At 38.4% G+C, this 14504-nt stretch overlaps 1 protein-coding gene across 3 annotated transcripts in view; it reads left to right on the top strand.

The window, feature by feature from the left end:
* The window catches only part of NCAM2 (neural cell adhesion molecule 2), a 1466086-nt gene that overhangs the window by 1411222 nt on the left and 40360 nt on the right, over positions 1 to 14504 (top strand). For 2 of the 3 annotated variants that reach the window (XM_069204093.1, XM_069204094.1), the window contains one exon: positions 13070 to 13274. The exons of the other annotated variant lie outside the window; for it this stretch is intronic. In XM_069204093.1, the coding sequence (XP_069060194.1) occupies positions 13070 to 13274 (205 nt within the window). The remainder of the gene's footprint in view (positions 1 to 13069; positions 13275 to 14504) is intronic. 3 annotated transcript variants of the gene reach the window in all.

Here is a 14504-nt window from a genome sequence, read left to right as displayed (position 1 = left end):
GCTTCAAAAATGGCTTTGTTGCTGGTGATTCCTTCTCTAATGACAGTCTTGTAGGTGACTTTAGATGTGGTGATGCTGGAACAACGGTTGGAATTGATTGCTATTAGAAGTGTAAGGTCCTCCTGGGGCTTTGATCTTCTCCATTTCTTCTACTATCTTCTTTTATCATGTGCTTGTTTTCAGACAGTTATTATGTGTACCGGGGTTGTGATGTCTTAGACTTGGAGGCATGAGTATTCAGAGAAGCATAGCATTCTTTGTATTTTTTTAGAATAGAGATGCAGATGTTGAGAAGGGTTTTTTATATCTGTAGAGTACTGGAAGAGACTGGGTAAGTTTGATAAGCACTTTTCAAAGTTCTTCTAGATGTAAGTCTTTGAAGGAGGGATGAAAACGTTTACCATTTCTGCTGCCATTCATGCAAAGAGGTGACATCTGTCAGGCTAAAGAGAGTGTGAAGATGATCAGTCCAGTCTTAGAGTATGGAGGCGAGGGACTGGGGATGCAGAAAGGGTGAGCTCCCCTGTCCTTCCTATGGAGTGAATTGGTGTGTCTTATTACTTGGGTGTGTAGTAGAGAGATAATACTTCCTTTATGGTTTTGGTATTGAAGACATGGGGGCAAATAAGTCCCCAAGGAAGATGGAGTGAGAGAGTGGATGGAGGCATAAGTAATGAAGTCTGATATTTATTTTTGAAGACCTAATCGGTAGCAGGTTGATGGGATGAAATTAGCTTATTTTGTAGGCTCAGAGAGGAATGTGGCAGAAGACTAGGTCAATGACTTGTTGAAAATGGTGTAGATCCACATTGTCCTGTGTACAACTATGAGCTCCGCTGTCAGTTTTTATTGTGTTGGAATCTGTATCCAAAAGGGAGGAGGATTTCAAGAATGTATGTGGAGGAGGAGAATGGGAATCGTATTCTGTAATGAAAAGGAGATCGAGGTTGTGGTATTTGATGATGGTCCTCATTTCTGGGATGGCTTATTTGCTGTGTGATGAGTAGAAGATGATATAATATGGGTCTTGTGTTTATTGTAGGGGCTAGTGAATGGATGAGGTTGGGTGTGCGAGTATGGAAAGTAGGTTTCTGAGGTCTAAGTGTTAGAGCGGTTGAGGGTGTGTAATGACATTTGAGAAACATTTGATGATGCATGGCCTACTTTGGCACCAGGGGTCAGGACATAGGTCCTCCAGGACAAAACAGGGTACATGGATTGTCCTAGCTGCCCCTTGATTAGGCCTTTAAATGTTGTGGAGTGTCTGAAAATGCACTTCCTGTACAGATCTATGTTGGAGAATACAGTGATATTTCTTTCTGTTAAGATGGATGCTTGGAAGTACGCAGATGTCTCTTCATTGTTATTGATTCTTGGAAAAGAGTTCTTCTTGTCTAACTTCTTTGTTTATAGATGATTTTGGTAGGAAACCAGTGATGTCATTTCTTGTACAGGTCAGAAATGCAGTGAGTGAAAATCCTGTTGAGATGGATGTGGGGACATCCAAAGGTTACTTTTTATTGAAATGGGTGCTGGGAATTTAAGTCTGCTTTCGTGCCTTCTTCTAAAGCTAGTTTTGGTTAGAAACCAATGGTGTCAATTCCTCTGCAGAAGTGTACTGGAAAATGCAGCAGTCTCACTTTCTGTTATGGGGAATGCTGGGAAATACAAATATGTCTTCTTGTTGAGATTGGTGCTGGGTAATCTAGACATGAAATTTAGAAAAATCACTTCCTAAGACTAACCATAAAAATCAGGAAGGCCCCTGATTTGTGCAGCACCCCTTGAGCTTATCCCTGCCAAAAATCTAGTATGATGACATTCAATGTGATAAAATTCAGAAGTGTAACTGCATTGAATCAGAGCTATAACACCATCTACATCCCTGCTCTGCCTTATGGCACCCACGACTGAAACCAGAATGAAATCTATACCCTGATGGAAATCAAGCTTACTATTGTTCTGCAAACTGACAAAGATTTGCGTTACAAAAACAGTACATTAAAAGCCACTGACATGCGTGATATTGACTTCTAGCAGACTGGATCATCGGTCTCCAGTGAAATATTTTTCAACTGTAAAGTTACCAAGGTGGATTTAGTGCCCGCTAGGAAAAGAGAATGTTGAAATTTGCTACCACAATTTTACCAATAAATGGAATGTTTTTTAAAGATATTTACTTGGGCATGCATGTAATGGAGATTGGGTAGGACAAATATTGGCCCTTATGTAACTAAAATATAGCCTGCAGAGGAGTTGTGAGGAGGATATCTGAAGTAAGAAGTAATCTCCCAAACCTATTGGTACTAATGTTGGGTAAAACAAAGACAGTATCTCCCCTAGAATTCTGGAGTGAAGATGACTGCAGTAGCAACTGTTAATCAGAGTGAATGTTTCTAACTCTTACAAACATTTATTAAAGGCTATTTCATGCAGCTTTTCAATATTAGGTTCCTATATATTGGATCATTGACACAGACTTTTTTTTATAACTTCCATAGACCTCTTAGTGTATTTCGTTCCGTACTAGTCATACCCCTTGTTAATTGTACTTTTCATTTTCCTAGCTACAATTTTTTTGTGGAGTTAAATATTGCACTGAGGGCTCTTTTACCGCATGTTTTTGAACCCCACAGCAGTTAGCAGTAATACATGTGAGTCAATAATTGCCTTTTACATGTAGACCAATTACAGAAAAAGAGAGGCACCTACAATTTCCAATTAGTCTAAGCTCATCTATTGCAATTTTGATCACGTCCTTATAGCTGCATTTCTGTCTCATAGAAGAGGTTATTTACACATATAAATAGAATAGACTGACCAAATAATAGCAAACGCTGAGTGGTGACTGCTTTTGTTAATAGTATCTGGAATTTGTATAGTGTGGCACCACTTTTTCCTTGCTCATACTAATGCAAATTATTTTATGCATATGTAATGGGGGGAGAGTTTTGGTTGTCATGAAATTCAGGAAAGAAAGTTTGTGTTTTGAGACCCAGAGATGTTCTTTTGCAATAGTGTATCACAGGTGATGCTTTGGCTAAGTCTACAGATGTCAATGTTATAGGTACTGGATTTATTTGTGTCCTCCGTACACCCACATGTACAATACTAGGCTGCAACATATATTTAGTGCTCGAAGTGATGGACTTATGGTTAAGGGCTCAGAAGATAAGTGCTGAAGGAGAGGATTTGCTATATATAGATTGTATCCTTTACAGTCACTGAGCTACTGTAAACATAAAGGAAGGACAAATGCCTCAGATGTTGGAAGATGACAACAAAAACATGGTTTCATGGTGGTGCCAAAGAGAGAGATTCTTCTTTTTTTGTGATGTAACCTGCTGAAGAATTTCACAGTTTTGCAGTCTAGACTGGGAATAACACCTCAAGACATGATTGATAGAAACAAAGTATCTCCACCCCCCCAAACCTGTAACTAAGCCCGCATGAGCACAACTAATTTTCTACTTTGATATGATTATATGGAGATATTGATGAGCAATCAAGTTACTTTTAAGTTGCCGTAGGTTGGGAGGATGCGTATTGATGGTTCAAGATAGAAAGAAACTGAAAGATGTATCATGAACCCTCTGGAATGTTTGCAGTGAATATCAAGACAACTTGATTTGCAGTCCATTAGCATGGTCTAGATGAGTCAGCATTTGCAACTTCCACTACACCCCAGAGGAATTTAAGATATGACAATAAGTACAGTTTATTTACAGCAATACATTAAATTATACTATCATGTAGTCTGTTTCTATATTGAAATGTACTAATAGACTTTTAGTTTAAATTAAGCCTTCAGCAATCATGCATTCCCCACCACCATGGTGGAAATCAGTTGTCACAGCGAATTATCTTCTATCATGGACTCATCATCTCCAGCCACCACACAGTGCATGAACAGTCTTCCAGACAGTTTTCCACAATGGCCAGGTAAGATAATTAATCAGTCTAGCAATTATTATGAAAGGATTGCATCCACAGTGTATCACATATATCAATGCGGATGGTAGGCATGGAGATTTGTGCAAATTCTCTGAGACAAATCGTCATATTCATTGCTAACGTTGATGCTGTGTTCATAGGAGACAGGACCAGCATTTGCTCAACAACAGCACAGGCAGCATATTGTGTGCCATGCATTGTCACTGTTTACAAGTGTAGGTATCCTAACTGTGAGGGTGACTTTAGTGCATATAAATAGTGAAAAACCTACGGATCTTCTGCACTAATTAACTCTGGGGTTCTCTTCGAGGGAGAGGTTTGAAGAAGTCCACTGTGTAACTACAAAATACAGTAGAACAATTTGCTGTCAAGAGAGTTAACAGGAATCAGAATCAGAAAGTAAAAGATGAATCAAATATACAATCTGATGATGCAACAAATTATATTTAACTAAAAATAATACCTTACTCACATTCTTATGCCTAGCTCTGTGTAGTATGAAAATATATCGTCAAAGGACATCTAAAGTACAGAATATACTCATTGTCTCACTGGCTGTTGAAAGTTGACATCTGCAGCACACACTGGGCATCAGTCTCCCTTGAAGGGAGAGGTTGAGAGATTGCTCAACCAGCAGTGACATTAAATGACTTGACCTGAGACAGCAAAATGTGGCCACTGCTCAATTGTGGAAGACGGTTCACCATAATTAGTCTTCACCATAATTAGAGCTTGCTTACAGAAAACAAAAAACGAATTACCCTAATGTGAAAGACGTTTTCTCCATGAGCACCAAGGCTATTACTTTTCTTACATGGTAATTCTGGACAGGTAAATCTAGAAAGGTTTCTCCATCCAAAATAGGAATGGGTGACAGTTATTATGAATGGTCACACCGGTAGAACTAGCTCAGGCTTGGCCATTGCAAATTTTGTACTTCTTCCTCCTCTAAATGGATGTGGTGGGTGAGGTTTCATAGATTACTTCTATCAAAATGCCATATGTGGCATGTCATTTAAAGATCCTTTAGGGAGGAGTGGATGGTGTGAAAAAACTGTGACAATAAAGAATCATTTGGGGTTTAAATGGGGATTATTACCAGGTGGTCAATGCATTGTTGGCAGAAAGTTCATTAATAATTTGAAAAGTTGGAACCCTTGACAACTTAATAAACATTAAGCATCTAAGTCCAGCCATGATAATCAGGAAGGTCCCTGATTTGTGCAGTGCCACTTAAGTGTATTCCTGCCAAAAAATCTAGTATGCTGACATATTCAGTTTGTTGAACTGCTGGCAAAAACACCAAAATTATAAAAAATCATATATATGACTTTTTAGAATTTTCAGACAAAAAGTGGATTACCTTACGAAGCTATCAGTTAACTGTTGACCAGATGCTTAGGTGCTCACAACTAAGTGAAGGTCAGGTACAAGTGTGTCATCCTGGTCAAAGATTTTGCCTTTTGAAGGGTCTCTCAAAACCAAATATGGTGTCTTCAAGCTCCCATAGCAGGTAATTGTTTGTACCAAAAGTGCTGACTGGAATAAAGCTGAATCACTTTGGCACTGTGATGGATGTGAACCCATCCCTGTCCAAGGGTTTATCTTTGCAATAAGCCTTATTTTGGTTCTCAAAATACAGCAGGGGGTAGGGCTTCCCTAGGCAAAATACTTTTATAGCAAGGTCCATATGAACAAATTCTGAGCACGGAAAAAAGCTTGTAACAACCTTGTTTTTTGCCTGCCTTAGGAGGGACTTCCCTGGGAAAATGCTCAGCACCTTTTTCCAGTCTAGTGGAGATGGAAAAAATGAATAAGTCCAACTTATGTCCACTTGTTGGTCACTTCCACAGCTCTCAGTTCAGCAGGTCAGGCTTGCGGGTACCAGGTCTTCCTACAGCCAGGTCTCGTGCAGGGTCCAATACTCAGGGGACAACTGAGACCTATTAAAGTTAGAAGTACTTCTGCTTTCACTTTTTTACTCTGCTTTTTGTGTCCTTGAAGCAGACACACATGAGTTTGGCCACCTGGGCCTCTGAGAACAGTGTTAGCCAGCAGCAGATGGAGGAACTTGAGTCTTTGTTATTTCAAAAGTGCCTTCATCTTTGGTTGTAGTCTTCCCACGTTCAGGAACACTTTGAGGGTGTGCTTGAGGTGGAGGAGGTGGGGACAGTCTTATTGTATGCCTTACACAGTTTGTTCTACTCAGTTTATCCATGTTCTCCCTTTCCTCTTTGCTTTACTGTATAAATTCCCAGAGACCTGGAATCAAAATGGCTAACCCATTCTTCCCTCAGAGGGGGCCCTGGCTCTCCTTAAACCTCACCCCTATTTAGATGATGTCTCCTTCACCTGTCATGACCAAACGTGGATTTGTTTCCCTTCAGGGGCTAGAGCCAGAAAGCCTGGGAGGGCCCTGTGACAGAATAGCTGCAGAACCAGTCAGCTGCTTTTAGCATCTACTAGTCAAAAGAGGTAATGTGAAGGCTATCTTTTATCCTGTCAATGGTTTCTGCCCCTCCCAAATGGCTAATCCTAGCTCCATGGCCAGTGCACACCAATACTCCTGCCTTGCTGGGCCCAGAGACCAAGCCACTGTCCTCTGAAAGGCAGGGTCATTAACTTCAACCACACATGGGTATTCAAATTCTGAAGGTGACATGAGCGACAACTTGCTGTAACTCAGTTTTGGCACAATGTAGGAGAAAGTACAAATTTATAAATGTACTTTTCCACTAAAGTTATCAGAAGTATACTTTCATCATTGAATTAATCATTTGCTAGCATTCCACCAAGTGAATATATGCAATAAATATTTTCATTGTGCCTAGGTTTGTTCATGTTGAGCCTCCAAAGGGAAAATATTTTTTGAACATTTAGGCACTCTGATGGGACACTATTACAGATACATAGTGTGCCTTTTTTCTATATTAAGGATGCAACACTGTGGCTGCAAAGCACACTTTAAGAGTGACATATTAATATTAAATGTAGCTTTCACCCTCATGGAAAAGTCACATTTCCTTTCCATGTGTCACTGCAGTGCATTTAGGTTTCATCCCAGCTAGAGCATAGGGACGCTCTTAGCAGCCATACATTTTTGTGTCTGAGAAAATGCACTGTGGCACTGAGTACCAGTATCACAGTGCAGAAAGTGATAATAACAGAAAAAATAGGTTTTATAAAACAACTGTACTAAAATCTCATGTGACTCTTCATGATCAAAGTGCTTTGAGTAAGAGAATTCCTGAGTGACTTCCAACTAGTTCTGCACAGTCTACTTCAATTCAATGCTGGAACCTTCATCCAACACCATCTCAAGGGAAGTCTTGCTGAGTGCTAAAGTTGATGGGTCTGAAAATAAATTGTTCTTGCAAAGAAGCATATGTAATGTTTTAAACAGTGCTCCTTGGCCATTCTGTCTCACTTCTTCTTCCACCTTCCTAGTTATCTCATGAGTTCTTGTAAGAATTAAGTTCCAAATGTTTTACAGAAATATTATCAATCTGTGTGAAACAAAACTGACAATTATCAATAATAATAATAACAATAGGAATGGCTACAATTATTATTCTTATTCTTCTTCTTATTATTAGAAATACTAATAATAATAACACCAATAGTAATAGTAACAATAATAACAATAATAATAATAATAATAATAATAATAATAATAATAATAATAATAACAATAATAATTTTTAATAACAATACTACTACTACTAATAATAACAATAACAATACTAATAATAATAATAACAGTAATAATAATAATAACAATAATAATATATTAATAATAAGAAGATTAGCCTGGACATTACTGAAAATGACCTACTGTGACAATGAGAAGGACTTATCTTGCATTACTGTTTACTTAACATATGCAATTGGTCTTCCACCAAGAGCTCTTGGGCCCAACTCTGTTTGACAGTCCCAAGTCATAATGGAGGTAACAAGGCCAGGGTTCAAATTCAAAGAGAAAGCATCCAAAGGTCATTGTCTTTCATAGTAAGCCTATATCAGTCTGTAACACGTTTTCTCAGAATTGAGGTGCTTTATGTTCTAAAATTGATAATAATGAACATTTTACACCCATCACCTCCAACTTCTACTTGCACGTTCAGCTCAAACTACTTCAAAGCAATTCTAGCACCATCTGTCCAACTTTCTGATGATGTTTTGCTGGACAGTGGAGCGATTCCCCTTAAGTGTGATCTATCTATTCACTAAAAGTCATTTGACAATGGACTTGAGTAGGTCCACCTCCATTGTCTTGAATATATGTGTGTTCCACTTGAAGCCTTGGCATAGATCTATTCGATGAAGATTGTTAATTAGTGTGACCTGACACTTGGCTCTAGGGCTCTAAATCTGGCAAAGTTAAATGTAGGCCTTAGCTCCAGTATGTTTCTATTTAAACCACTAACTTTCAATGCACCCCATGCCCCTTGTCATAAAAGATAAATGAACACACAAATAAGTGCATGCACACATAAGCACATACAATCATGCACACATACACACTTAATAGGTCTCTCTGCAATAGCAGCGTAAGCAATAAACCAAGTTATATTTAGTAAGACATTGGAGTGTAGTGGGATGAAATTTTAAATAAAAACAGAGTACTGCAACTCCTCTAGCCACCAGCAAGGTACTGCATTCACTTTCTACAACTTCAGGACACAAGAGAGCAACTGAGATATGAATTTCAGTTACAAAGATAAGGGGTCATTGGAGAACCAACTCGAATAAAATGTCCTTAATACTGCAGTAGTTTCAGCTCATGTGACAGGGAGCACTAGGCTCTCAGCTTGTTCCATCATCTCAGTATGACATAAGCATAGAGTGAGCAGAATAAATATTTATGTAGTTTGAGTGTACTTGAGAGCTAGGGGTATATTACACTTAATAGAATTTTGCTCTGATTTGTTAAGAATGTAGCATAGTTGATCATACCATGATGAGTCTGCAGTTTTCATAATTTCAAATTCAAAATAATACATCAAAAGCCTTGATTTTGAGGGTGAGCAAGAAGGCTCTCCTGAAGACCTAGATGCTGTTATGGGTGTTCTTTATTTCTCTCTTGATTTTTCTGCCCACTTGGGACCTAGAAAAAGTTTGATTCTGAATGTCATTGTAATGAACTATTTGCAGAAAGCCTTCATGACACTGATTCTGCATTGCCTTACTTTGAATTTTATAATAATGCTGATCTAGAACTTGGTTACTTAGTGGACCATTTTGCTTAATTGACTGCAATTCAGATTTTATGTGTCGGAAGGTGCTCTACTACTGGGACATATTGCCTCATGATATTGAGGTTTTACACCGTCTCCAATTGATTGAATTGTGGGCATTCTGATTAAGATTACATTTTGGGGTGTCAAAAGTGTGGTGCCCCTCGTGCCCACAGGGGCCACTCCTGTCACAAGTAGATGTCAGGTGACACCTGAAGAGGACTTAGTCCCTCTAGTCAGACTGGCATAGTTGGATGAAACTCACCCCCAAAACCGGTTTTGCGTGACCACAGAGGAGGGAGAGTGCTTATTATCCTAGCAACATCTGTGGGTGAGCACACAGGCTCAGCAAAGCAGAAAAGGATTGCCCATCTTGAATTTTGGAGATAAAGTGCACTGTGGGATTGTGTGCAGTAGAGCAAATTGAAACTGCTGCAAAAGTGGGAAGGCTTGTCCTTTGGCATTTTTATCCAATAATATAGATGATCCAGAATCTCCCCCACTTCACTAGCTAGTGTCACACATAAATTTGACACCCCAAGGCACCCTCCTTAGAACACTGTGGAAAAACTGTTTTTGTGACCTGGAGGAAACCTGAAGGGTTGGACCTAGTCCCACGTGTAAACGATATAAAGAATTAGACTTCAAGGCTCAGTTGGATGCCCCCCTTTGCGGCTACAGGAACACAACATGATGCATGAGGTCTTTTCCCCCAAGGTCTCATTTGACCTCTGGCAACTGTACCTGGACTGGCCTCTGCTGGAGTGAGACCTGATCCCCTTAATATTTATCCTAAGATACTGGAAACCCTAATTGTGTGTAACTGGACTTCTAACACCTCTAAAATGTGTTAAATCAGCTTGATTTTTATTTATTTTTAACATAGACATAAATTATAAAGAATGTAATGGTAACAACGAAAATGGTGCATGGCCAAAAGTGGTAAACTAAAAAATGTAAATAAGAAGAGTAAGTTACATGTGTGAATAGCCTCTGTAGGGCTGTGAATAGCAATTGGTAGTACTTTAGTAGTGATATTGTAATACTACCAAACAGTATGAGCAACTATGTTATATTCTTAGCAAATCAGAGCAAAATTCTACTAAGCATAATATACTCCTAGCTCCTAAGTACACTCAAACTACATGTATATTTATTCTGCTCACTCTATGCTTATGTCATCCTGAGATGATGGAACAAGCTAGATAGTTGAACTACAGCAAGCTGTTAGGAATGAATAGAGTATAAAGAACTAGTGGAGGGACTTCAAATTATGTTTCAGAATCGTAACTGAGCCGGGTAAAGATTAATCGAGGATGTCATGTATGAACAATAACAATGGAAATAAACAAACATGATTCTGCTTGAAGGCCTGCCGCAGAACAAATGAACGGGTATAATCTGCAGGATAGGACAGGAGAGATGTCAATTTTAAACAATATGACCGTGAGGTCCTGATTAAGGCCTTGTTAAGTCAGGAAAGGACACTTTTGTACATTTTAGAAAAATTGTTTTGAAATCAACTGTAGTGTATATTTATATAGAGTGTACAATTAAGCGTAAAACTTTATCCTGCATGTTCTAAACTTTGCACAAAACATAAATGTAAAAAACTTCTCAATATCAGTTATAGTTTTTGTAAGTTCCTGGATCCACCCTAACCGGTGTTCCTGCCAAGGGAAGAAAACACCCATAACAGTTAAGCCATTTCCCCTACTCTGGGAGCAGTTTTCACACATAATTAAAGTAAAGGATTTGCTGGTCAGCTGCTGGAAAGCTAATGTAAATGTGTCCCCTTGAGCTATAGGCAGGGAAAAGGTAATTCTCTATGTGTCACTTTAAAAAAATATTTAATAAAGGTTTGACTTCACCATAGAATTTTGGCTTTTACTAAATATTAAGTATAGTGGTGGAACAGTTTTTCTAGCTGGTCACAAGTGTGAGCTTGCAGAATTAATATTTTACTTTGTATTTTGTGGGGATATGGTAACATTAAATTTCTATATGTCCATTTTTAAAACGCAATAAACCCTACATTGTAGGCTACAAGGCCTACATAGGGATGACTTAATCACTTTAAAGTGGAATGCTTTTCTTCTGTAGGAAAGGTTATTCCAATGGTCTGGGTTACAGGTTGATCATGCATCAGCTAGGCTGCAATGGTAGACCTGAATCTATGTTTTCCTTGTCAAACTAATGGATGATACAATAAGTGATTGAAGTGCACAGATAATGTTTTATGTTCCTTGCCATTGGTGTACTTCTACATTGTATGAGATTATCTTCTGGAAAGTTAGTTATGTTAATCAGGGATTAGCCAATTTTTACACACTTTAGGGGTCAGAGCATAAAACACCAGGCACTAGACAGCAGTGCCCCAGTGTACAAACTCTAAAAATCATTAAAACAATTAATCAAAAAATGGGAGTGACCACACAAAAAAGAACATTTGCTCGCATTAGATTTTAACAAGCTTGAAGACATTCCTCAACTTTTCCTCCTGTTAACTATTTCAGTGAAATATCTGATCACCAGGGAAGGTGGGTTCTCAGTCAAGGGCATGCATAATGCAGTTGTTTTAATGTTTTCCTGATTACTACATGGTTGCTGCCTGACCCTTACTCAGTGAGTAAATTGTGTCTATGCAGGGCCACAGTGTGACAAATTTCATATCTGTCTGCAGCACTTCAATGCCCGGACACCTCCTGTTAGCAGTCCATAGTTCTCGGTGCTACCTGAGTCTTGCATACCAACAGATTTCATACTGTTCGGGAACGCACATCCAGCAAAGGGAGCTGTGATTTGTGTGGCAAATCCCATAGACAATTGGGTAGCTGGTAGCCTTTCATAAAACTCATTTCAATGCGCCCAACACAAATCTAGATGATTCCAGGATTACGGTTTGTTTCAACACTGGATCCAGTTTTACTGATGAAATTGCCTGAAAAAACCACTGAGATTTCCAAACCTGAAAGTGTCAAAGATCAGGAAAACTTGTGGTGTTTGAACTAGTTATTCTAGGTTCTACAGGTTGTATGTTTCTTCCTGGAAGAGCAACTGGATAAGACTGAACCGAAATAGTTAAAATCTAGCCCTCATACCTCCCCACATAGTTTTTTGTCATCCCATAAGGAGACCTGCATAGAGAAAATAGTGAGCCAACCATACACTAATACAGGGCATTGCTGACCATCTTCAGAAATGGAAGTAAATGATAGTGTCAATTATATAGGTGTTGTGTGCTGCGTGAAAAGGTGTTCTCTCTGCAGTCCATATGGTGCAGACAGAGATATTTGAAAACTTTATATCTGCTTTTATTGCAAGGCATGTGGACGGGTCTCACGTGACAGGTACTGTGAAGAAGCAGAATAACACTGTGATAATGGTGGATTTCCATGATATATTTTAGAGCAAATGTCATTCCAGATATGTGATAGATTTAGACTCTTGCCACATTAAGCACATGGTCAGTTTCCATCTCCTATTTTTGCATGACATTTCCCACATTGTCACCCTGTGTTCATGTATCGAAATCAGAAATACAAAATGGAAGAAACTGATAAAAGCATTTGGAATTCACATTTTTCAATCACACGTGCATTTTGCACTTATTTATAATAATTTTGTTCCAAATCCTAAAACAATTTATGTGGTCTGTCCTTGGTTTATCTCTCACCTGGAAAGACAACATATGCTATTTCATCCTGCTATTGCACATATGACTGAGAAACACAAATAAGTTTCCAAGTTGTATTTCGATATTGATTGATATTGATATTGAAATATTGGCTGAAATACACTCACTGATTTCAGCAGTTTTCTTTAACAAAAAAATATCTTCTTCCATTATGCAACATAGCATGTTTTCTGTTTTCAAGATTCACTTTTCAGCGGCCTCGGGCTTGGCGCTGTTATTGGTCTGGGATTGGCTGCCCTCTTTCTAGTCCTTGCAGTGACGGACGTCAGTTGCTTCTTTGTCAGACAATGTGGACTCCTGATGTGCATCACAAGAAAACTGTGTGGAAAGAAGAGTGGTTCCAGCGGGAAAAGTAAGGAGCTTGAAGAAGGAAAGGCTGCATACCTGTGAGTCATCATCTTTTAATTCTTGAGTCCTCATTTATTTACAAATGTATTTTTCCATACCTTACCATACATGTGCAGAAAAAGGCACCCATTTCTTTATGTTAACCACTGTGAAAGCAATTTTCTTCCTAACAGCCTGGAGATATGATGTAGAACTAAGATTGTGTGTGAACAGTATATTTCATGGTTAATATCAAGAAAAAAACACCTTCATTGTACTATTCCACGTATTGCAAATCAATGAAGTATGCCATAAAAATATAGAACATTGTTTGAGGTGTGGTACATTGCAAATACTCATGTTAGTTAAATAGAATTTAGTATACCGGACAGAGTACCTTCCTATAACACAACAATCGAATAGAACTGAACAGGATAATATACACAATACCACATCATACATATGATACCTTAATAGAACAGAACTGAATAGAATAACATACACAATGCTTTATTATACATACGATAAAGTACCATAATATACCAACACCTGCCATTCCTTAGCAGAAACAAGTGAAAGAGAACAAACACATTCCTTAGCAGGCCATTCTATGCTATCAAAATATAACTGCGATGTAACTTTACTGTAACTATTCTATCATCATACTGTTCAATGCTATGCCATGCCTTAATGAACTCTAACATATCATAACAGAGAATAACATTATGAATAAACCTGTAAGAAAGCTAAGTGCATTAGTTACATAAATGCGTGTGTAACATGGTCATAAATTTGAATCCTACTGGGGAACAGTGATGCTTTCATTCTTCTAAGATTCATTACAGTAGTATCATTGAGTTTGCTAATAGTAACATCTGTTTGAAAGAGCTTTAAGACTTTGATAACTAACTGATATTTAAGCCCCTTTTTTTCACTATGGGGCCAGATGTATGAAGCATTTTTGCATGCATAAACAGAACCGGGTTGTTGCTATTGTAAAAAGGCATTATCTTATGAACACACGACAATTTGTAACAAATTTTAGAATCACAATTTAAGTTTGATCCCCAATAACAATTCAGTTTTTGAAAGAGGTATGCTTAGGGAGACCCTTCCAAACAACAAATCCGTAAGGTATGTATTACTGTTTTGCAACCAAAATCTGGCAAGACATTTATGTTTTACCACCTCTTCAAAGGAGTTAGTGAGCAATTCACAAACTTGAAGGGGTCCCCAAGAGACCTCTTCCCCTTTGTGAACGTTGACAGAAACATTTTCTAAGAGTAGGC

This window comes from Pleurodeles waltl, chromosome 8 (assembly GCF_031143425.1).
Source record: "Pleurodeles waltl isolate 20211129_DDA chromosome 8, aPleWal1.hap1.20221129, whole genome shotgun sequence".
NCBI lineage: Eukaryota > Metazoa > Chordata > Amphibia > Caudata > Salamandridae > Pleurodeles > Pleurodeles waltl.
This window is presented reverse-complemented; position numbering and strand designations above follow the sequence as displayed.